This window comes from Chiroxiphia lanceolata, chromosome 2 (genome assembly GCF_009829145.1).
Source record: "Chiroxiphia lanceolata isolate bChiLan1 chromosome 2, bChiLan1.pri, whole genome shotgun sequence".
Taxonomy (NCBI): domain Eukaryota; kingdom Metazoa; phylum Chordata; class Aves; order Passeriformes; family Pipridae; genus Chiroxiphia; species Chiroxiphia lanceolata.
In genome coordinates this window covers 9,317,281-9,343,753 of record NC_045638.1, presented here as the reverse complement: position 1 = coordinate 9,343,753, position 26,473 = coordinate 9,317,281, and the positions used below count along the sequence as shown (strand labels likewise).

General features: G+C 35.6%; 1 protein-coding gene across 3 annotated transcripts in view; it reads right to left on the bottom strand.

The window, feature by feature from the left end:
* Positions 1-26,473, bottom strand: part of CFAP47 (cilia and flagella associated protein 47) — a 278,312-nt gene that overhangs the window by 89,571 nt on the left and 162,268 nt on the right. For all 3 annotated transcript variants that reach the window (XM_032680035.1, XM_032680036.1, XM_032680037.1), the window contains exon 51: positions 15,325-15,422. In XM_032680035.1, the coding sequence (XP_032535926.1) occupies positions 15,325-15,422 (98 nt within the window). The remainder of the gene's footprint in view (positions 1-15,324; positions 15,423-26,473) is intronic.

The following is a 26,473-nucleotide window of genomic DNA, read 5'->3' as shown; positions in this document are numbered from 1 at the left end:
CTTTCCAGGCAGGGTTATGAGGACAGAGAACCTCAGCAATGCCATTATTTCAATACTTTATTTACCCATTTTACTTGGCATATTTTGCCTTACAAAAATATCAGCTTTCAAAAAGGCACCAACTGTTCATCAGCAGTGAAGTCGATCAGAACAGCAAATTGAACTGCTTGAAATCTAGGACTAAACACCTTAAGCAAATTATATATTTGTAAAACTTGCTTAGTAAGGAATCCATTCTTATTATTATTGCAGTACAGGAAACTAAGTAGAAGGAAAAAATGTGCACAGGATATTTAATATCAGAGGCTAATAGGGCAATGAGTTTCAGGCTTAAATTTACATATAAATTTACATAGAAAAATCAGACCAAATTGAATTTCTTTTAGCTGAAATGTTCATTAGTGCCTAAGTAATAATGCCCTAAAACAGAATACAGAGATGATTATTTCTTAAGTTATTACAATAATTCTAAGCCCACTGACTAAAAATTACTACATTGTTAACCTCTTAATGGGGATCGGACATGGTACCATGCAAACAAACTGGGAAAACAGTGTTTGCAAGAGATGATTGCAAAAAAACATTTTTCTGAAATGGGAGTAAAGGAGAGGACTGAAAAAGCATTATATTCTGTGATGGTGCCCTCAGCTCCACCAAAAGAAAACATGCACATTGAAAAACCTATACCAAACTGATATGGCAATAATTTGTAAGACATAGGAAAAGCTAATTAACTAAATAGTATGCACATATACGGACTTCCATGCAAATACAGACAGAATAAGTTGTATCAAAGATGAGCTGAATTCTAAGACAAACGTTATATTAAGATAAGTATTAAAATATACCTGACAAGGGGATACAGACTGACTAAAAATAAAATTAATATCCCAAATTCCCACAACTGAGAAAGTAATAACTATGCTTACATCTTAATGAATATTTTTTTGAATTTGAAATCAAAAAAACCTCTGAGTCCATAGAGGCTGAAGCTCAATAACTTTTTACCCTCCTGAGACCACAGACAGACTTCTTTTTCAGATCCAGCACCGTTAGAAGAAGAAATTATCAATTACAGCTACTTTTTGCCAACCTCTACACAGAAAGTTGGAACTTCCAGGGATCAGCTCAGTTGCCTAAGCCACCACATAGGGTAACCTGGCTTATCAAAGTCGAATTGGCTTAGAGAGGCCTACTAAAAAAGTAGAAGTTAATCTTGTCCATTATGAGAATCAATGGGGAAGATCACAGAATCACGGAATGGTTTGGGTTGGAAGAGACCTTGAAGATCACCTAGTTCCAAAACCCTGCCATGAGCAGGGTCATCTTCCACTTCACCAGATTGCTCAGAGCTCCATCCAACCTGGTCTTGAAAACTCACAGACACAGAGCATCCACAACTACTCTGACAAACCCATATCAGTGCCTCACCACACTCACAGCAAAGAACTTCCTCCTGATATCTAATCTAAATCTTTCAATCTGAAGCCATTCTGCCTTGTCCTGTCACTCCAGGCTCTTGTAGAAAGTCTCTCTCCATCTTTCTCATAGGCTTCCTTCATACAATGGAAGGCCACAATTAGGTCACTCCAAAGCCTTTTCCAGGTAGAACAATCCCAGTTCTCTCAACCTTTTCTCACAGGAGATGTGCTTCATCCTTCTAATCATCTCAGTGGCCTCCTCTGGACTCGCTCCAACAGGTCAATGTCCTTCCTTGTGTTGGGGACCCCAGAGCTGGATGCAGCACTCCAGATGGGGTCTAATCAGAGCAGAGTAAAGGGGCAGAATCACCTCCCTTAACCTGCAGCCCACACTTCTTTGGATGCAGCCCAGGATACACTTGGCTTTCTGGGCTGCAGAAAGCTGGACTGCTTCTGATATCTGCCACTGAATTAATGTAACAAAAGACTAAATTAATCTTCAGAGGATTTTACAGGAAAATCATTTACATCTAGTTTGTCATTAACATTTTTGGAAAGCATGACTCAGCAAGTGACAGATTTCAGTACAGCTCCTATTCATCATTCTTACGGGTCACTTTGCTGGGCAGATACATGCACGTAATATATGAGGTGCCAATGATGGAAAACAAAGTTTGAATCAAATCAATAGATATATTTACAGTCCTTGGGCAATAGGACTATTTGGGATGATGTAAATCCAGGCTGCATCTCTCGAATAGAGATATTTCTCTTTTTTTCCAGAATGTCTTATCTCCTTCAGAGACTGTCTCATCCACCACACTAGAACAAAATACTCAAGGTTAGTGTCACTCAATAAAAGCACTAGAAAGTGCAACATTTCTAAGTTAGAAATGTATTGTTCTTGGATAATGAAGTCAAGAGACGTATCAGTTAATACTGAATTTTCAAAGCGTCAGTTATGTCTTGTGAAATTGAAATACATAAATTCTTCAAGTATGTCATCACATGGAGATACTTGCCCAAAATTAGCCTCAGAAGAGCAACAATCACCATTTGCAACCATTTCCTTCTTTCAGGGAAGTTAAGGAGATGCAAAACGCAGGATACTTTCACTTGCCAAATGGTTTCTGACATATCAGGTAGACAATTAGCGAAACCTCTCTTTTTCAATCCCTTTTTTCTGATCTAGATTAAATCTTACCCTCAGAAAGCTTCATGAATGTCATTCAAGTTAAGTATTTAAGTAAATCTGTTTCACTCCCTTATTTACCAAAGAAGTGCACTATTATCCCTGGACTTTGAATGTACAAAGCACTGCAAGATTTAGTTCTTGAACTAATTATATTGGTCCACATAATGCTACAACAGTTAGCTGCAATTATTTTCTGCTGGTCTCACTGTAGTTTTCAAGCAGTACATAAAATTACAATAATGTCATAAATTCCTAAATCCAATAGACTAGAGCATACTTTGGAAGTCTTGGTGAGTGCTGATGATTTGTGCATTTTCATAACAAAGTAAGCAACCTAAACAACAGTAATACTTCCAGGAATTTACTCTAATATAATTTATTAAACCTATTAGATTAATACTGGATTAATACTTAGATTAACTGTCCTGGATTGAAAATTTCATGTGGTGAGGTTAGAAGGCTCCATCTTGTTTGAAATTACAAACATGACAAATACTATGTCAGTGAAACGCTGAGTATCAGCTCAGCCAGAACTGACCAGGAAAAGGCAGTGACCAGTACCACCCATATTCCAGTGCTTCAAAGACTTTCAGAAATACTTGGTAAAAAATAAACTTACAACCACCAACAATGACTAATTATTATAATACTTCCATCAACTTTAATGACTGCTGCTAAACGTGGAAGCACATATTCCACTCTGTGCCTCTACTCTCAGCTCATACTGGTATGAGCTAACTAAAAGTACTTTACTTTTTAAAACTAGTAACCAACTCCAAAAATACCTCATTTTTTGGATTTTTATGACCATACTAATGAGGTAATTTACATCTCAGCTACACCACCTACCATCAGGTTACTCAATCAGCAGAGGTAAAATGCTAATTAATTTGACTGTCTTAGATCTTGCACCTACTGCGACTCTTCTCATCCTGTTGGCCTAAAAGTAGAATTTTAAGGAGGCATTTCTTCACAATTTAAAAGACCTGTACCATAATTATCACTGCTACAAAATATATAGAGGTAGAGAAAATTCTAAACAAAACTGAAATTGTCAGGGTTTCTACTGAGAATAAATTTTTCTCCTGAATTTTCTTAGAGTAGAAAATTACAAATAAGTTCATATTGACAGGTAAAATGCCTCTAGACAAAACTTTTCCCTCTCAAATTCTAACATTTGTTTCTTTAAATCCAACTTTTATTTTTGGCATATCTCTGCAGTCTCAGGAGCCAGAAAGTATTGTAATGCAAAGAGAACTTTTTAAATGTTCATAGCTTTTCTGAAAACAGAAATATATATAAATATATATAAAGGAACAATCTCTATAAGAGTTATCTAGTTCTATGCCTTACTATGACTTATAAGATCAGATCAACTTTGAAAACAGTCTTATTATTAGTTGCTCTAAGAAATGTTAACTTTTAAGTCCTTGAAGTTTGCTCACAGATTACTCTCACATAAAACAGTACATGCTGCATTATTAATTTTGATTTCTATATGTGAAATGCTAGAGGTATCTTCAATCTGTCCCACTCACTCCCTTAGTATTTGCTCTACAAAAGTAATGCAAGCTCACTACATCACAAACAATGTTTATTAATAAAATTAACATAAAAATATATTTTTTTCCTGACTGATATCTGTTCCTAGAATCTCTGAAAGATCAAAAATTAGAGCAGTATGAAGCAAGGCCCACATTTGCCCTTCTCTGGGTCTCTGTGCTAATTCTGCTGTCAACCAGAAAGCAGCTTCTCCCTCTGCATGGGGAAGATCCTGAAGAAAGTGTTTCTTAGAGAATCATGGAACTATGAGCAAGAGTATAAAGCTCTTAAATACTGATCTCTCCATATTCCTGTGTGTTCAGTTTTGAGTACCTGGCAGATCACCTTGTGAAGGAAAGGACTGCAATTACAACTACCTGAAATATATTTTTTTTTGGCGTATCCATGTATCTGGACATGAGCCATTACGTCATCCTCTAACTGCTAAACAGTAAAAGGTATCCTCCTGAGATTTCAATCTAAACAATATCAATTTCTTAATTGTTATATTCATCCTACAGTCACATTCTGCTGTGTGGGGATCCCACACAACAGACTGTTGCATTAATTTTTCTAGACTGTCAAAACCGAGAAGGTTTGAAGGTTGGAAACAGTAATGGAAACACCCTGCCTATTCTTAGAGCTGTGTGTAAACATCAACACTGTGCCACCACCACTGAGTAGCTCAGAACCAGTGCAATAGTTGCACTGGTCTGGGAGCCATTAAAAACAGCAACAGGAGCACAAGCTCCAACTTGGGTAAAGTCATCTCATGGAAGTGCAAATGGACAACATATGTTTCAGAGATACATTACCATCTTCTGGGTACTCATGTGGTTTTCAGAGACTTGAAGAGAGAGAGGAAAAAAAAGGAAGGATTTGGCAGAGAATAGATAAAACTGTTGTCTCCGCACTTATGTGGAAACCAAACTCAATCCCTTCCAGGCATTTCGTTTTATTAAAGTAGAAACTAATAATTCACTGTTCAAAACAGACTTTCCCCTCTGGCTTATCTCCTGTTCTACAGATCCTGCTTGGAGCTCACATATTAGATATTTCCTCTCCAGACAGCAAATGCTACTTTTCAAATATCTGGATGGATCAAAAAAGTCTCTTGACTCAGTGAACCAGCGATATACACTTAGAATTTTCTCCAGGAAACAGACAACTGCTAATGAGCAAGGGTGCTCAAAGCAATAATTGTCAGCCTTTTAGACATTTTACATACAAACTTAAGAATCAGCTTCCTTCTTGACCTCTACATTCAATGTAAATAAATCCATTAGAATATTTGCAAGACAAAGTAACTATTGCAGTCCATTTTTCTAAGCAATCTGAGATAAGGACCATGAATTTATCAGCCTAAATTATGCCTCTGTACTACAGTTCCTCATGAGGAAATACACAGTAAACACCAAAGTAAAACACAGTAACCATTTTTAAAATTGTAAATTGTTACAATGTTGTCCATGGTTGTGGATATTAATAATTATCATTTGGTAAAATTAAAAAATATGGTTGTTTTCTCTGCATTTAGAACTAAAAATACCTGCAAGTGTGCGAACAATTTGTGATAACTGGAAGTGTTATTTAATTAATGGATAATGAACACTAACTAACAATTTCTAAGTTTTCAGTTTCAATGATTTTCATCTACCTTTATACCAGGAATTCAAATCCAGCAGCAAATTTATTTTTAAAAGGCTGAAGAACAGTTTTCAGAGAGTAACAGACAGTGGTCTCTCCTTCCTAGTGAGAATGATAATTAAGGAAGTGCCAGAGATACGTTCATATCGTCACAATTACACAGTCATACCATACTCTGATTTAAATAGAGGAGGAAAGATCTGGATTCCTTTTTCAGTAGGCCAAACCATCTAAAATAGGTAGGGTTTTAGCCTAAAGTAAAAACATCAAAGAAAACTGTATAACGTAAAACAAGTAATTCCTGATCTGATGACATTTTTCAAAATTCAGGATGGCATCTGTTTTCAAATCAAATTCTTAATCAACTATTTTTATATACTTAAAGTTTTTGATTCTTATGTTGTATGAAAATATTTGTATGCATGAATAAACTTGTTGCTCATTGTAATGATGACATTTAATTATCAATTGCTGTTTCAGAAGCTGTGCATACAGTCCATAGAAATCCAGCAGAAAAGAACTAGCAGCTGCTTCAACCCACGTTCTACAGATGGGCAACTATAAAATAGTATTTGAATTTCACTCCAGAATTTTTAAGCAGTATTCTGATTGTGGGAACACAGCAATACTATTTGGGAGAAGTGGGGATATTGCTAGATTTTGTGAGAAGTGTAGTATCCCTGCCAAAATAGTCTTAAGTAAAATACATGTTTTCCTATTATACAGGTGAACAACATTTATAGGAGTGGAATTAATAATTTAGATCCTTTTTTTTCTTCATGTTACACAGGGAAAGCAGTGAGTTCTCACTAATTCACTAATCACTGCGGGGAATACCAGTGGCAGTACCACCAATTTTCTTGGCAACTCTAAAAAATGGTAGGACAGGTTTGAAAGTTAGACTTCCACAGAAAAATTCACACATCATCATCTGTAAGATCCTCAAAGCATGGTTTAATAATTTATACTTAATTACATCTTTTGAGAAATTCTCACTGTTGTTTTTCAGGTTCCTCTCACTATTATTTACAAAAAAACCCAAGAACACCACAAAAAAAAACCCAACCCAATCCTACAGAGTGTATACACAACAATGTTTTGTCTTGAGTTAAAAATCTAGCATAAGTTCCTAGCACTGGTTAGAAAGACAGTTATTACAGAGGCATATCCAGGGTATAGAGTTCAAACATTAACTTTTCCTTTCAGTAATATTACTTTATTACCTAATCCACTAAATTGCACAACCTGTATTTCAGATACTATCAGTGGGCAAATTTTTTTTAAAAGGAACTTTTTTCCATGGAATTGTTGTATTTAATGGTTGAGAAAAAACCCCTCTTGTTTTGATTCCTAAGCCACAGGAGCAACAGCAGTTATGAACTAAGTAACACAGTAGTTTTATTTTACAAGGCTACTCTCTTTCTTCACTTGAGAGTTATTTTTCATAGATATGACCACTTATCGAGAAGAAACATCCCCTCTAATTACTTGGTTTAGACCTAACCTCACATTTTTGTTCAATGGCTGCTAGTGACAGTTCAGTTGTCATTTTGTGATCTACATTAGCTCCCTGTCACTGTATCACAGAACTGATTCATGCATCTGTAGGGATGAGAGGAGGGGGTTGGCAGCTGCTACATATTTATCAAAAATTTTCACTCACATTTTAACATTTCTAATAATTTAGCTTTTTTTTTTTTTAATGAGCTATACAAATATGTTCTGGTCTGAATTATTTGCCAAACTGCTATTTAGAGGGATTAATAATCACTACCTTCTCAAATTTGTTTTTCCTTCCACCCAACCATATTGCCATGGTTCTTTTACAGTGATACTTTTTATGCTAGCAATTGTCATGAAAGCATATGATAAAAATTGATCTTAGGGCATGATTCATAACTTCAGGTTACTCAATTTCTGAGAACATAATCCAAGTATGAGCCATATGTAACAATATTCAGACTACAGTTCAGTTTAGGACTTCGGAAAAATTAATGCACCACAGCTATGAAAACAATGTGTCACTGCCTTCAACTGCCAAGTTACATAATTACAAAATATTCTTAATTATATGCTTTTTGCTTTTAAATAAATAATGAAAAAATTAATAAGGGAAACACTGACAATTTAGGTTCTAAGTTGGTTCTGCTTTAACAGCAGTGGTATTTGTAACAAGCTCTCTACTTTATATTTGTGGACTGACATAATTCAGTTACCACAAAATGCAAACTCCTGTTAGAATAAACATGATGCAGTTTTTTTTTGAAGACTTGAAGAGTCACAAAGATTTGGGTGCTATGGTCTGTCCATATTAGTGTGTAGTGAGACACAGAAGGAGGAGACATGTAAAGCAAACCAGTTGCAGTGAGGATTCAGAATCTACACCATGCAAGTGCCCGTAGTAGTTCTATTATGAGCAGTTCTATTTCACTCCCATGAACATAAACACCCACCAGTGGTTGAAGAACATTAGATGAGTACATGAAAAATATTCTCCAGTTAAATTACATCCAAACCAAATGGATTACATGCACTCCAGGACTGCTGTGTAATACAAACAAAGGAGCAGTAAGTGGGAACAATCAGTAGAGACACCCAAAAAATGCTCTTGCTGTGTAGTGACAAGTTAACACAGATGCATCAGTCCTTGTGGGTTCCCTTCAAGTAATTAAACAGAAGAAGTTCAAGATCTCATTTATGAGATCTCTTACTGTAGTGGCTCAGTGTAAAACAACTATGGATTTAAAACAGACTGACATCTCCCATTCATTGGTTCTACTTCTGCAGTCCCCAAAGCATGACTCCCAAGTACTAAAGATCTGCCAAGAATTTTGAGGGGGCTATTCCTTGAGCCAATATATCCCATGAGAAGAAAAATATCATTGAGTTGGAAAGGGTGCTACTTCTGATCTACAGCTTATAAATCCATTAGAATGCAAAATCAATTCTGCATGCGAAGAGTTTAAGGAGTATCACAGAATCGTTTGGGTTGGATAGGACCTTAAAGATATCTCATTCCAACCCACATGCCATGGGAAGGGACACCTTCCACTAGACCAGATTGCTCAAAACCCCATCCAATCTGGTCATAAACAGGGATGGGGCATCCACAGCTCCTTGGGCAACCTGTTCCAGTGCCTCAACATCCTCACAGTAAAGAATTTTTTCCTTACATCTCATCTAAGCCTACCCTCCTTCAGTTTGAAGTCATTACCCCTTGACTAACCACTACATGCCCTTAAGTCCCTCTCTAGTTCTCTTGTAGCTCCCTTTAAGTACTGGAAGGCTGCTGGAACCCCAGCTCTCTCAGTTTGTCCTCACAGGGAAGGTGCTTCCAGCCCTCTGATCACTTTTGTGGTCTCCTCTCAACTCTCTCCAACATGTTCACATTCTTCATAGTTTGAGGGCCTCAGAGCTGGACACAGCACTCCAGGTGAGGTCTCACCAGAGTGGAGTAGAGGGGTAAAATCCTCTCTCTGGACCTGTTGCCCACACTGCTTGTAATGCAGCCCAGGACACATCTGGCTTTGTGGGCTGTGAGCACACATGGTGAGGTCTCATCCACCGACTCCCCCAAGTCCTTCTCCTCAGGTTTGCTCTCAGTCCATTACCTTCCCAGCCTGTATTTGTTCTTAGCATTGCCCAGACCCAGGTGCAGGACCTTGCACTTGCCCTTTTGAACTTCATGAGGTTTGCACAGGCAATTCTTAGAATTCAAATTGAATTTGAAAAGCTGTGAGCTACTGATGAAAAATGGTTTCACCCAGCCTGTGCTATCTAGATGTTGCTAAGAGAGTAAAACTCACATAACTACTAAAATGTACTTTAGAATTGTTTTTAAACTAAAATATACATTTGAAAGTACACTTCTGCATCCTATATCACCTCCACTGTTACAGGTTTTTTCCACGCCTTTGAGATTTATTAGGCTGGTCTAGACAAGACAAAATGAAATAAAAATATGTTAATGCTTTCATAAAAGAAAAATTTAATAAACTCCTGAGCAGACAATGATCACAGGAGGGTACTTTCTCCCTTTTTCCCTGAACTGGTTTTTAGCTGATGTCTTTTAAGGGAGCTGACAGTCTTGATTGGGTGAAATGCAACCTGTAATTTGCATTGGTAGAAAGGGAGCCAAACCTGACAGGTCTCCAACAACACTCTCCCTTACATCATGCAGTTCAAAATAGAATTTAGAATGATTTTCTAAAATTATAGAACAGGAAATGACACCTCACAAATCTGATATTTCTTTCCTGGAACTAAGTCCAGCACAGTGCTATGGAAATCTTACGTAGCAGAGTCAATGGAGTTTTTAATGACTGTGGGGAAATGTTCTCCATAGGCCAGCAATGCCAACTGCTGGAATTGGTTCTCAGGGTGGATCAAAAGGCAAAGGACCCCGACAAAAGACATGTACTTAGAATGTAGATTGGTTGCTTTCATTATGATAGTTGGCAAAAAGAGAGTCTGAGTCTGGGCAATGACTGATGAAGTTGTGAGGTAAAGCTGGGGGTGTTCCTCACAAGCAGCTCGAGGACTGACTGGGTTATTTCAGTGTTAACAATGCTTGATTATATCCCTCCTCTGAAACACAGGCTTATCATCTAAGCACTTGTAAAGGCTCCCCTGTTTACCAAGCTTTAACAATCAAGGCGGGCAGGAATCCTTCACTGCTGGAATGCATCCTTACAACCTATCCAGGCTTCACCAATTGATCTGTTTTCTATTAATATACACAGGACTTAAAAATAAACCCGCAGCTGGATAATCTCCCTTTGTTTCAGTAAAGTCATTCTTATTTCTGGAATGGTGAGCAGTGTATTTCAGAGTGTTCAGGGCCTGGATTAGAAAAAATACCCAGATCAGCAAGCTATATGCTTTACGACATGAATAATTTCAAATGGAAATCAGAAATCATGTACCAGTCTGTCCAGGCTAGAAAAAAAAAAAAGGCAAACAAACATGAAAACATCCAACCTTCCACCCTCCACCTCAAAAAACAAACAAACAAACAAAAAACACAGGGGGAGAAAAATGAGAAATAAATCTACCTTAAAGAAGTTTAACAGAACACTAAACAGACCGTCATCCACCCCCTTACTTGGAAATACAAGCATGTGGAATTACCACAACAAAAGTTAAAATCAATATTTGATTCTCCTATTTGCAAAGTAATGACACCATGAATGTATCCAACACAGGAGATACCTTGAGTACTAATGGTCACAGAGAAAAGCTGAGAAGTGGCACTGCTTCTCTGTCCCAAAACCTCTAAACATAACAATATAAAACAGTATTAGCACATTAAGGAGCAAATTTGAGGTAATTTTTTCTTTTTTACTATAATTTTTTTCATAGAAAAAAATGAATACACATATAAAAAGAAAATGAGATCACATTATGTTTCTTATTCAAACACTATATTGACCTTGAAAGCATTGTATCATACCATGCAATTTGTGGTAGGAATTCTAATGGTCACATGGACCAAAACAATTTAATCTAATTCAATTTAGAGACAGGTGTGTTTCAAATTAGAGGAATTACTGAGTTTCTATTTTTAAAAAACTAGGAAAAAATTTATTATCTTTTAAATTTAAAAAGCCACTTCCTTCAATTTATGGATCAAATTCTGAGCTCTTAACTGAAATGTTTATTCATCTATTTCCCAGAAACCTATACTATCAACTGAAGAGTAAGGACTACAATAGAATTTGAATTTAAACTTCCAGTAAGATGAATTCTTCTATTCAAACAAGGATATTTCCTTTACTGATATACAGTGATTAAAATAACTGAAATTAGACTAGAATTTAAAATTATTTTTTTCAACACGGTACACTTATGCAATATTTCTATTTCCATTAAATAGCTTAAATATAATCTGGTTTATTAGCAAAGTACAAGCTTAGATGATTTTTGCTATGACATGTCAAAAGAGTTTTAACAAGACTTGAGCGGCGTAAAACTGGGTTTGATTCATTTAAGTAAGCAATCTCTACTTTGAATTTTAGGTTGAGAGAAAGAACACATCTAAAAATGATATGTAGTGAGATGGGTCTTGACAATGTAAAAATGCAAATATTTTATTAAAAACTTGAGTTAAACCTAATTATCTCTAAGTCTTTCAGATACATATCTGCAGATACCCTTTGATATTGAAATTTTGCACCTTAAGGATGTTAAGACATACAAGTAACAGTGCAAACCAAAGGTAAATGTAACTGGAAAATGCTGTGTTGTTCCAATTCAAGATCATGAATCTAATCATAATTAAGCATTATACGAAAGACAGATGAAAGCACAGAAAATTCTGAGCAAATTAAACAAGGATGGTGACACAATGACTTGTCAAAGTCATATAAGTCTGGGATGGGGGCAGTACAGACCTAACTGGGGTATTTATTTTCAGCTGATTTTATGCACTTAAAGCAGAAAAAAGGAACTCTGTCCTGACACCAAGACCTGAGCTGCAGTCAACTGCATGGTGCTGCCAGGACAAACTTGTTTTTTCAAAATTCTCTGCATTTTTCAACAGCATACTCCTATTACAGCATCAACCAATGCCAGTGCCTCAGGACACCCATAAGGGTCAGAACATGTACAAAGTCACAAACTCAGCTTGAATCCTGATACAAACATCTGGGCACCCCTTTTCAAATGGTATGAGTTATTCCCCTGTCACAGGCATTGCATTTCAGACAGACACTCATTTATGAAGTACAAAAGGCTGAGCTGGCCTAAAGCACTTTTAAACCTCAAACATAAAACTGGAATCTGCAAGCAAATATATTCATCGAAGTCTCATTAATGTCTATAGCACTCATGGTGTCCAGGTGACATATGTCTAGATGATCCCATACTGCCCACTGTCCCTGGGATGTCCACCAGCCCTACCTCCCTAGGGACTCCCTCACTGTCTGTGGGCTGGCAGTCACTGTGGCCACACATCTACCCTTAAAAAAAGCAAGATGTTACACCTTGTTCATTTAAAAACTCTGTCCTGGCAACTTTACCTCTGCTGTAGCCAATTTCTGATGTTTCAGAAGTCTGATCATTTGTGTAAGACAGGAACAGTACTTTTGTCAAGCTGAGGATAAATTTGTATTGCGTTTGATGATGAGATACAGCTATAACTACCATCCAAAAGCAGTATTATTAGTATTTTAAGTTAAATGCTGCTAACCCCTTTCTTTCCAAAGGCCAGGAAGGAAGAAGACTGCAAGGGCAAAAAGGGATCAATGTATTCATTAAATCTGACTCACTGAAGTAGCAGATGCACAAGGTGTGTGACTATGCTTTTTTAAATATTTATCAGCTTTTGAAGCAATTTCAAGTCCTGAGCTTTACAAGACTCTGTCTACTGTTTTCACTAGTAACATCTTCCAATGTTTTACTGTTCTCATTACTAGAACATTCCACACAAGATTAAATAATTCTCAGATGCAAATTTTTGGCTGCTAGCTCTTCATGCATGTTGGTCAGCAAAACTGAGACATCTTCATTATCATTTCAATATTCTTTAGCAGATGATCACATTTCTTCTCCATTTTTTCTTTGGCAAATTAAGTTGATAGAGCTGCTTAGCATTCATATGACAAGGCCTGCTTTTCCAGTCCCCCATGCTTTTAGTAGATTTCTTTGGTTTTCTTCCAGTATTTCAATATAATTTTTAACCTTCAAGAACCAGGTCTGAACATTCAAATAGCAGCACCTATGGTGTTATTTGCTTTCTGTTCATATTAAACCATTTTTCAGCAGTCAAGGACTGTATTGGTTGTTTTTCCTGGTCTCACACTGAGCCTCCAGTGAGACATTAGTTAGGATAATTCCAGTCACTTACATTAGAGACAGAAAGATCCCCCTCTCTAAAATGAAGTGCCTGGCATGTATCCAGGTGGGGTGGGGGAATTCAGTAATCACAATTCCATAATAGTATCCACGTGTATTATTTGTTAGTCAAAAATATTTATGTCATCTTCAAAATTCATCAATAAAAAAGTTACTTATGGCATTTTCTACAGAGATCTGAAGAAGAGGTATATCTACTTCTTTACCCTCCTCATCTTCCTATAAAGGAATTACCCAAATTATCCCCATTCAGGTCAAGAATTTCATTTCTGTGAACATTGCAGAAGTATTTTGAACCTTACGGTGACTTTTGCAAGTTTTCACACTGGATTAGATTAAAATTTATAAGAAGAGTTAAAATGCACCTTGAGAATTTATTACACAATAGGAGTCAATAACATACTTCACATCAAGCTTTCCTTTTTACCACTTTACCAGTGTTTTCAGATCAGAAAATGATACAAGACAATCATGATCCTGTAGGATAAAACCCTACGCTATTCTGTTCAAGGTCTCAAATCACACTTTTAGTCTAGCTTTTTATGCTTCTTACTGGCACCAGACACCTCCCAACATGTTCACCCAACACCAAGACTTTGAAAACATCATTATCTGTTTCTCACCCCTACAGTCAGAATACTATACTTGAAGGAAAGAAGAGCAAACTAGAAGTGACACATGAACATGATACTCAAATATTTTCAGAAATGCTTACTGGTTTGGATTTTTTTCCCCCTTATAAACACATGTAAAGTCAACTTAGGAGACTCTTCTCCCCTCCCAGCATCTGTGACCGGAAGAGGTGTTCCCCTAGTACTTGTATCACATATTTTAATTTTCAAAAATATTCCTGCAGAAAAATACCATTCCAGACATTTCTATTCATAGAACCTGTTACCACCATCCATTATTAAAGGCAGCATTTCTTAGCTGCTTAGAATTCATGCAGAAAGCAGGATGTCCGGATGATAAAGGAAATATGCATTTACAGAAAATAAGAACAATGTTAGTTCTGAAAATAAAAACTTTACAAAGTATAAATCAAAGATAAATACAAATACAAATCTGTGAAAAACAGAAACAGTATTAATTAAGCAAACATACTAAACAATTTTTTTACCTTTACATACTTAAGGGACTTAAAACATACAACTTACTCATTATGATGTAATTGTTCTTCAAAATGGCTAACATAATTAAATTATTTTTGAGAGTGAAAGTATGTATTCATCTAGTAATACAAACACGATTAAATGCATCTCAATTATTAATGAAATTTAAATGACAATAACAATTTGGCATACATAAGGATGGTGGGTACCAAAAGAGTCTAATTCAATTATGGACTGTATAGAAACTGAAGTTTTTATAGAATTCGGCCTTATTTGATATCCAAAATTAGAAGCAGATGTCAGCAGAATAAAGGTGTAATTATTCAAGCAGGATAAAGAAGACACTTTGATTCAAGCTTTCATATTAGTTCATATCACTGAGCTTAAATGAGGTCTTAGTAAGTGTTGAGCTTTATTACTCAAAAAGTTATTGTGTGTGGTCACACAGTAAAATTGATTAATCCTCTGTGATCTCAGCCAGAACAACAATAAAAATTACATTTTTCTTCTTATGCAGTAGAAAAAGAAAATTAAATGTTTAGAGTAACCTTACCAGAGCTCTGCATCTCACATCTACTGTTTTTTCCGGTGCCGCAGGTGTGCTGTTAATCTTTAGAGAGAACCACACTTTGCAATTTGAAGAACATTCTCCTATGTTAAAAAGAACAAAATGCCTTATAAATTATCCTATGAGGTGATCAATCCTAGCAGCCTTCAAATCAATGAGAAATTTGAATCTTTAGCAGAAATGCCAGTCACTGTTCATACTGAGACAAAGCAAATCATGAACTGATTTAATCACTGTCAACAAACTGCACTACCTAATCCTTTCTTGTCTAGATTCAAAAGAGTAACAAAATCAATATGTACACAATGAAATGGAAATAGCACTTTAGCAAATTAATTTCCTAGACTATCACATTTTTTTCTGAATTTTGAATATTACTGATTTGCAACTAACATTTCATATCAGATTGACAGTACTTTTATCATTTTACAATATAACTAGCAAAATTGAATCAAAATTAGTTCCTCTAATGTAAGCTTTGGTATACCAGAGAAATTAAGTTCTGTTCAGTTACAGAGGACTGTTGCTGTGCAATTGCAGTCAAGCTAAAACATGTCTTCCAGATAGACTTTGGGTCTTGATTTGAAGACATCCACTAGCAGTTTGTTCTGGTGACTAATTACTGGCATTGGAAGACATTTAAATATAAGTCTAATTTCTGATTTCCATTAGATTTGCTTCAATGTCCAGCCAAACTATTTTGTAATTACTTTTTTCTGATTAAAGAGATCTGGCATTAAGCATCTAGCATTTTCCTATATTTAGAACATAGTTGTGAGTGTTAATAAAATTATCCCTTCAATCTTGTTCAGAGAGGTGAAAGAGATTGGGCCCAAAGTCTCTCATTATATGGCCTGATCTTCACGACAGAAATACTTCATGTGGTAAGTTTTTTGCAAGTATAAACAGCTGTTCAGCACCTTTTAATAATGCATACCCAAGAATTACTTGCACTGTTCCTGTTTGTCAGTATATTGTATGAGATGAAATTAGCCTTAATCCTCCTATTCACGCTTCCCTGAATTATACACTAGAGAGCTGCATTGGCACTCCTGTTTTACCACAGCATTAGTCTTGGGAGCTCCTACTGGTTTCCTCTCCTGCTGTGACCCCAGCTCTTCTCAGAGTCACTGCTTTCCTTGCTGCAGTTCCTCATTCTGTATATATGACTATTTCTAAACTGTATTTCAAATAAAACTGTGTCTGACTGGTTTTAATTCTACTACTTCCTTAAAATTTTCACTGAATATATCTTGTATTAACTTACCCATTTTGTTCAGGCTAATTTGATATGCATAAAATTTACTGTTTTTTAATATCAGCAGAATACCAGCCTTCCACTGTCTAGAATATTCTCAGTATCTTAAAATCTATAAAAATTAACATCATTGAGGTAAAGACATCTTCTGAATGTCTATTAAAGGATTCTGGCATGTACATGTCCCTGAGTTTAATCAATTACAAAACATAAAAAAAATAGTATACGGAAGAGAGATGACTTCTGTAAGAAGGGAGCATCACCTTACACCAAAACAGAACATACTACCTGGAAGCTGAAATAAAAGTTCTTAAGTAAAGACCAAAAGAAAATCAAAGAGTGACCATAGCTTGGGTAAACACATCCTTCAAGAACGCATTCAAACTGTAGGAAAAGCTATAAAATTCAGGTATGAAACAACAAAGGAAAACACCAACAGTAAAGTTCCATTTACCCAGGATATGTGATTAAACTGCAGAATAAAGGTATTTGTAGCAACACATCTTCAAATTAATGTTCTGTACAGTTAAGGAAAGCAGAAAAGAGCATATACTGCTATTTGAACAGAAAATTGATAAGGCTGCCACCCTGTCCTCAAACAGGTGTTTTGGTGTCCAAGAACACCAAAAAAAAAAGAAAAACAAAAAAGAAAAACAAAGCCAAAACAAGACAAAAACAAAGCCAAAACAAGACAAAAACAAAGCCAAAACAAGACAAAAACAAACAAACAAAAAAACAAAGAAAAAATCTCCCCCCTAAAAAACCCTCACCCTCTTGAGTGACAACTAGCTAAAGATTTAAAAAAGTAGAAGCAAAATTTTTTCAAACACATCTGAAGTTGGTAGCCTGCCAAACTCAGAAGAGCTAATAGATGATCAGGGTGGAAGAGGAATGCTCAAGTAAGATAAGGTTGCAGCAGAAAAGCTAAATTAATTCTCTGCAGTAGAGTTTGTTACAGTGGAGTTCAGAGATTTCCTAAACCCACTCTGGAGCTTGTTTTGAAGGGAACGGTCAGAGGAACTCTCCCACATTAAGGTTTCAGCAGAAAAGGTTTTGGAGCAGTCTGATAAAGAGGAAAGTAACAAATCACCTTGGCAGGAGAGTGTCTGCCCAATGGTTCTGGTCTAGTGGAAGGTATCCCTGTCCATGGTAGGGGCGTTGGAACAAGATGATCTCTAAGGTCCCTTCCAACCCAAACAACTCTATGATTCTGCAAGTCTGTGGTTCAAAAGAACCTCACGTATTAAAGCGTGGTGGTGCAAACCAGCATGTGACTCCTTGAGTAAGTCAACTTCGGGTACAAAGACATGAAAAGGCAGAGAATGTGCTCCCAATTTTCAGACAGGTCTCTGGCATAAACCAAGAAATTACAGATGTGAGTTTGTTTATATAGTCCAAAGAAAATTATTAAGCATCACAATAAGAGAGAAGCCAGGACACACAAAACTATCTGAATTCTTTGTCAAAGTCAGCAGCTGTGATAAGGCAGATGTGGTTCACATAGTACCCTGATTATCCACAAATCTATGTCTAAGATCCCTTTCTGAAGGCTTCTAAGGAAACCAAGCTGCAGAGAAGGGAACATTTGAAGATGGGATTAAAATACAGTAACCAAAGAAAAGAAAGAAATTGCTAGTTCTCACCATGAAGAGAGAGAAAGAATGGGATGTAATGAAAAGGCTTGGTTTAGGTATGAAAAGTCTTTAAATACTGTTTCTCCTCCCTAGGACAGATATTTTAAGTATCACATTCTGTCTCTAAATAATTGACCAACTGGAAGTGTATTTCCAGTGTTCCAGGAGGTACTTTCATTTTTTCCCTAGTGCACAACCACAATTTTTGTGGAACTGCATTATTACTTGTAATTACAATATTGCCTTCCAGCAGTTAATACATCTATACTGCAACTATTTTTCCATATAGACTTAGAGCCTGCTTTGTTCTCTCTGACCACAGATTTCTCCTCTGTACTCATAACTTTCCTGAATCAAATTTCTGTGCTTCATAATTGCAGTAATATAAAATTTATAATCTACTTACCTTTTCTCTTCTTCCTTTGATATATAAATTAATTTATTCTGTTCAATTTGCTTAAAAATATTTGAACTCCTGACATATCTCAAAAACAAAGTTTTCAGGCCAACTTGCATTCTTTTTAGTTTTTACTTCAATTATAAAAAACATTTTATGTTAGAAACCCTTAATTTCTTTTTTTGTACATTATATGCATTTAAATGTTTAGATTCATCTCTCTTCTGGAGACATAAACTACAGTGCTCACAGATTACCCTTCTGTAAAACACCTATCATGTTTGGGAGGGAATATCTTGTACTCATTTTTCAATATTACATGTATTACATTTTAGATCACAATATTATTGGTATAACATCTTCAACAGGCATTTACCTAAAAACTGTAAAATACTTCAGTGGAAACACTTTCCTTAACACATGATACAAACTTGACAATTCTCTGCTGAAGGAACATCTTTTCTATTTTTCCAGCTGAACTCTTCACCAAATATTTCTGAAAATATTGTTTAGTATTAAGCCTTGAAGTTGTACAAACTTTGATGTTCTGTCAACTTTTACTCAGTGAAAACATATCTGGAATGGTTGCTTTGCTGCCCACTTGCACTGTTAAGAACATAAAACTGAGGGCTTTTTACTCCCTTAGATACCAAATAGATTTTATAGATGAGTCCCACCTTGTGTCTTTACCCATATAACGCATTTGAATGGGCCAGCTCAAAGCCAATTTACTGCAAGTGTTCTCATTTTCAAGTAATTATATCCTTATTTTACTCTGAATTTATTCTCTTCCTAAGGCAACCTACAAGACAGAAGCTAGGTCTTTACTCTCAGGAATATTCAGAAGTCACTTCCAAAGCTATAAAAATCTACTGAATCTTTAGCTCCCTGAAAACAAATAAACAAACAAAAAAGAACCTAAGCAGACTAAATTAACAACAAATGCTTTTGACATTTCCTTTAGTTGTATCTCAGTGTTCCTGTTTCAAACTGAAGAATAACTTGCATTTCTGAAAACAGGTTTCGTATTAGAAATTCATTGGCTAATGTATAGAGCAGAAGGTCACAAGTTTGGGAATTTCCTTCACTGTTTTTTGTTAGGGTTTTTCATAGACTTTTATTTTACCAGATAGCAGATGCTGGGGAAACAAGGCTGAAAAAACACAGGCAATGGAGGTAAACTCAATACACTCATGCTGAAACACAGAGATGGCTCATTCTCTACTCACAGAATGAGGTTATATCTGTCTATTTCTGTTTTCTACACACGTTTAAGAAACAGGCAGAAAAAAAAGCTGGTACTCTTTTTTTCCCCTCTACTTTTGTAAACTTTCATTGACATTTTTAATGCTCTTGAAATCTTTTCTTAGGGCCTGAGCACCGTACTTTGATGTCTTATGAGATAAACTCCACTTGACTTTAAGCCTGTATCTCTTATCTTCTCACTCTGGGGCTTCAATGACAAATAAAAATCCTTAGCCTGCTTTATGCAACCATCAGGTCATGATCTTGTCAGATCTCATAAAACAAACAAAACAAATTGTAGTCAATACTTCAGACAGAAATCTCCACTAAAAAGGAGCAAGCAAAAATCTTCTAAACATAAGAATGCATCTACTTCAATGTTTAATCTTCATTATCTTTTCTTCTAGTCTCTCCCTTGGTCAGTGGGATTTCGCCCTGACTAGTTAGGGTCAAGCATCTGTCAGTGATGGTTAGGGCAAACCAGTATCTTCCACATCTTAGCTACTGCACATTAAAACAGGACCACTATGAAAAAGCTTACTTATTTTCAGTTTTTAGAAATTTCCCTGATTATTTTGTAATTTTTTGTTTTAAATATGAAGTCACTGGAAGCATAGAAAGCTGTGTACTTTCTAATTCATGCAGTTACCCTGAACTAGGGGGAATGACAAAATCAAAAATGAGATATATTTCTGTATCCAATATTCAATAACAAGTCAATTTCTTTAACTAATGTTTATGTATTTCTTTAACTAATATTTATCTACAGTAATTACATTTGTGAATAGACAGTTCTCTATTTAAAACACAGGACAACTAAACTACAATTTACGTGAAAATTGAACTTGAACCCTCAACAAACATTTCAGGTTAAAATTTCAAACTTCCCTTCCAAACCTCATTCCAACTTATATGAAATGCCAAAATCATCAGCTTTTCTTCCAGAAAACATTCTTTTGTTTGGATTACAGTCTTGTCCTATTTCTCTTCAGGGATGCAAATAAATTGTTTCTCCTGAGCTTCATCTCTTCATTTTATTGTGCAATTTTAAAAATGCTATAAAATCCTACTTAACAAATCAGTGTTGTAAGCCATACACTTTTAATCTAGTACTTTGTATCACGTCCAGAAGAGTTATCAGTCGCAAAATCCCCTTCCCTCTACTCACAAGATGCTTTTCTCTACTCACTTGGATGAGAATACATTACGACCATATCAGTCACAAGCTGAAATTTCTGATCTCTCTGTCCCCTTTCCTTGTCCTTTCCTTAAAATTACCTTTCATCCTGTGTCTGCTACACCAGCCATCAAATGTGCTGTCAAGCATCAGTAGTTATAAATAGAAAATATTCTTCTCTCCTGATTGGGACAGAGCTGCCTATCATTCAGCTGAATGACACATCACTGATGATGAAGGAAGATTTGGCTTGATCTCCTGAAAATGGTAGAATTCTAGGGTGTTTTTTGGGGGGGCTTGGAGGTGTACAGGGTGTGTGGTTATGGACACAATGGGGAAACTGGAACTGTAGTGCTAAATAATACCAATTTATTTGAAAGACTTTATCCTAATTTTACTGATTAGGATAGATCCTAATCAGTAAATCCTATTTTTTCTGATTTCTCATATTGACATCAGAATTATGATTATTTAAAGAAAAAAGTTGAATTTAAGTTATATTTTCAAATTTATTGCCAGTTCTTTCTACAATATTTTTACCCAATATTTGCAGATTTAATATAGCAATACAAAATGAAAAAAGTAGATTCAATCCCAGTTATAAATAAAAAACTCTTAGATGTGTCTTTAAGGATAAGTTTTTAACAATAACAGGCAAAGAAATAACACAGCATGATTTCTTGATCCTCAAAAGACTTGCCATGCTGGTAGTTATCCACATGGTTGTTGAGTGGGCACCCTTAATGCTGTTCTTATAGATATATTGCTTTACTTTACAGAATGTAAAATATAAATTAAAAAAGACATTTTGTCTAGTTCTCTACACTATATAAACATGTAATAGCTTTCAATATGTAAAGAGTTCAGTCATGCTAATGCAGGAAAAATCAAAATTTAGACTTCATTCTGCTCACATGCAAACACAACATCCATGAGTAACCAAGACCCCATAGAGTCATCTCTGAAGGACAAGAGTTGCTGTTCAGGAAAAATCATCATTTAATAAGTGTATGTCATATTTATTTAGCTTTTCCTTTTTGATTCAGAATAAATAATTTTATATAAATTATGTGAAACAGACTAGTTATTAAGCAGATTCTTTATGTTCCTTATTTTTCAAATTTGACTGGCTTTAGCCATCTAAGAACTACACTAAAAAGACCTGATGTTTCTTTTGCAAACTTTTCCTGACATTTTAAGTTTCTCTACCATGCTAAATTCAAAGAGGTTTTTCCTCTAATTTCATTTTTTAAACAATTTTAGTGGATTACTTCAGGCTTACTTATCATAAACCTCCAAGGTTATTCCAGATATAAACCTAGACATATGAACCCTTTCCAATAAGGTTTTGGATACTTCTTTTAACATTGTTACTAGATAAATCTAATTGGTTCATATGTCCAAGGTAAAAATTGCAATTTTTTTCTGTAGAGGTAGACTCCACTGAAAACAATTTATAAGTTAAATCCTGTTTTAACTGGTTCTAGATAGCTCTCTCCACTTTATCTGCACCTGATTTTTGTGGAAAGCTGTAAGACACTAACACATTAAGAAAATGTTGCAACCTTATTACATTAAAAGCTCAAAAGGATGCAAAAAGGCAGACATTTATATTCATTTTTACTCAATGAGGAATACTCAATGAAGAAAGGATTTTCTTTTTCCGAGGAAGTTATTAATCCAGAGTTGTTACCTTTAGGTTGCTACCTTATAACCCTTCTCCACATAAGGGTTATACTTTTTCAATAAAGGTAATCAATATGTTCAGCTTTTAAAAGTGCTTTTGCATAACATGGCAGGATAAACTTGCTGTCAGCTGCCATTTTATGTACATGAACATACTTGAGTAACCCTAGCATTTCAATGAATATTTATTTAATGTATTCCATATAATGTTGCTTAAAAAAATATTCTAATGTTCCTCAGTCTTTAACCTTGTTCTTAAAGGATATGATGTTACAACTCCCCTAGAGCACCTTTCATAAATTCAGCGTGCCTTACATTTTGTATCAAACCTAAGTCATGCAGAGGGACAGTACTTAAAGTGACATTGAAGATTGCATTACTTGGTATACATAAATTGGAACCGATGTATGAAAGTGGTGCCCTTCAAAATGCTGCAATTTAAAATTAAATGATAATGCTTTCATGTGTAAATATGTACCTAATATTGATTTAATTCAAAATTTTCAAGTTAATATAGTACCCACAGGCAAGCCTGGGTAAGAAGTGTGCTCTACAACAGGGAAGTCTGTAAGATGAATTAAAGTTCCTTTTCTTCAGGACTTGTCCTAAACTAGATAATGGCTGTATCTCCACAGCTTTTTCCACTGGGGAAAATTTGGAAACAGAAATTCGAACAATTTTCTAAAATGCAAAATCAAAACCACATTTAGGCCCTTGGAATTAGCTACTACAATGTTCAGTAGCACACAAAGCTCTGAAAAAGTGACCTTTCATAAGACAGAAATCCAGAACTTCTCTTTTTTTTTTCTTCTGCCTTCAAAGCCACCTTTTCAAATGAAGATCACCACCTAACAGTGGTGATCAGATGCCACCAGCCCATGAAAGATATTCCCTTTCCCTAAACTTTCTTCAAAACTGTAAGGAGAAGAGAGAATTTTAACACCACAGACAGCTTATTTCAAGGAAATGGATGACTAATGCTGTTGCCATCTTCCATTTTTGAAGCTCACTCTTCCATACTATTAATATCACCCACCACAGCATGATGTTCTAACACCATTTTTCAGTCAGACACCTTTACTCCATAGACACTTTCTCATCTCCATCTCCCAGGTAACAGCTTCAAAAAAATCATCCAGCAGATTTGCTATGTCCATGAGATTTGGAAGATAGAAAAGATCCCTTTACCTCAGAATATTCTTGATGTCCTTCATAAAATCTCAAGATCTTAATATGATCATGTCACAGCCCTCTCTTATTCCTTGCAGTCTGCTGAATAAAATGTAAATATGGCAAATATGGCTATTCCCCTTCTGCAGGGGCTTTTTTCACTCTCCATTTAGGTTATTTTCTACACTTATTCAGGGAATGTACTTTTCATGAAATGTAGCCTAGCCTGCTATCAGCTGTCTACTGGTGACACACGGATCTATCTGCTGGTACACACTGGGACACAACTCAGGGTCTCATCTAATTCACATGTTAAACTCTTTCTGATGAAATCATGGAATCGTGGCATGGGGAATAAACTCAGAGCATATTACAGTATGCCATGCAGATACCAAGTGCTCATGACATTAGTAAATACAGAATTGAAACAAGAAATAAAAAAAAAAATCAACAATAACACAGGTAATATATTTGGCATTAGAATCTATCTCCCCTCACCTTTTTGAGCTTTGCAGACAGCATGACATATCTGAATATAAAGTATGCAAAGCTTAAAGAAATTCCAAATGCTGAACAGAAATTCAGCATATTTTAGCAACACAAGAGTCAAAATCTCACTGTTTTGGTTTTTTCTTGGCAGGGGTAGGGGAACGGGACAGGGTAGAGAAGGTAGCAAAGGGAATATTCTACTTTACTAATAGTTGGAGGAATAAATTCTGGAGGAATAAGATCAAAGGACTGTCACAAACCTTACCAACATAGGTCTAACACAGCAACTAAATGTCTTTGCGTGTCTTCAGTAAGAGCATGAAGCCACACACCGAAAAGAACCTCAGACTTTCAGGATTAGCCACTGAACACTCACTGAAGAGGTGGGATGACAGGGACATCTAGGAGATGAACTAATCTACTACATAAGCAATCTGTCATCAATAGACCATGGAAAATAAACTTGGTAGGTTTCAAGTACGATGGTCTCTATGTTTGGGAGTGACCTGCACATCACATATATTGTGTCACATGCCTTTCTCAAAACTCTGCCTTTAAGGTACTATCTCATTTTTTAACTGCTGGTTCTATTATTCTTCATTTAGATGATTGCCATGTCTCAGCTGGTTAACTCAAAATCAGACTGTCATCACAGGAATCTTTTTGCTAATCTATGGGAAGATGATGCTTTTTCAGTTACTGCATTATGGTTTTAGAAGTCTGAATAGCAAGGAAGAAGAACTAGAACTTTTCACTCATATGAATAAATCTGATATAATTGGAGATTATATAATGAAGTGATTGTTTAGAATACTAACACACTTTTAAAATACTGTTTAACTTCTAATGGGAAGATAAATTTCCTTTAAGACTGTTATGTGATTATTATAATTACCTTAGTTCAGAGACCTGGCAAAGAAAGAAGCTGAGGTTAAGTGGAGAAGATACTTAGGATAATCCAGTCTAAGAGTAGAAAAAGACATAATTCCAAAGGGCAGAGAGGCAAGAACAACTCGAGAAATAAAAAAATAAAATAGTAAAAGAAACCACAACAAATCACAGAATAGCTGATTGTTATGCAATTATGAAAAGATTTATGAAAACACAGAAAAACTAGTATGACCGGTATGAATTTGAAGTTCAGAAAACAACTATTTCTAAATAAATAATTTTCTTTTCCTTCAGGAAGATTTTAAGGAAACACAATGCTTACAAGCTTCACACACACCAAGATTTGTACCACAAGTAAATAACCTCTCTGTCTCTGATGGAAAGAACAACAAATGGTGGACTTCAGAACATGCAAAAAGTATTAGTGAAATTTTACAATGGGAAGGGTAGGGAAGAACCAGGATAGATTACCTAGGTCATGCCATCTTTATTAGTAAATAACTTCGAAGAATATCCTAGAGGAATGGTCGCAAAAATCCTCTAGGAAATAAGTTATATCTACCAGGTTATACCTGGCACACTCTCACGTTCCACAAAATGCCTCAAAACACCCTCATTCACACAATTACTCTGTAGCTCACACAAAATTGAATTCTTGGCCCTTTGTTAACAAACGCAGAGTTAGGACTGTGCTAAACCAACAAACACAAACAACTTATGTACTAACCTGCCCTGCTTCCTCTTACTTCACATAACATTTAAAACTACTCAAATTCTTAAAAGGTTTTTTCCTAAAGAACTACTGTTTTTTCTCCATTTGCCGTATCTGCCTTTATTTCTATTGCACATTTTAAGAGGGTATAAACTGTGAGTTCTGCTAGGAAATCACTTGCCAGGTGAACAGCTTGGGAGCTGTGTGACACAGACATTTTAACATGTCTGAAAAAGCAAGAGCCAGCTCAGAAGTTGTGTATGCACAGTTGTGGTTGATATACCCTTGGCACAGTACAATAAGTTATACCCAGATGACTTCCAGCCATGAAATTCCTTAAAACGGCACTGAAGTGGTTTCCTCTTCCATGTCAGAATGAAAAGAAAACAAGTAAAATAGATTATAAATTTATACATTTGATAGTTATATTGCTCCAAAGAGAGAAAACCTAATTGGTAACTCTTTTTCTTTTTTT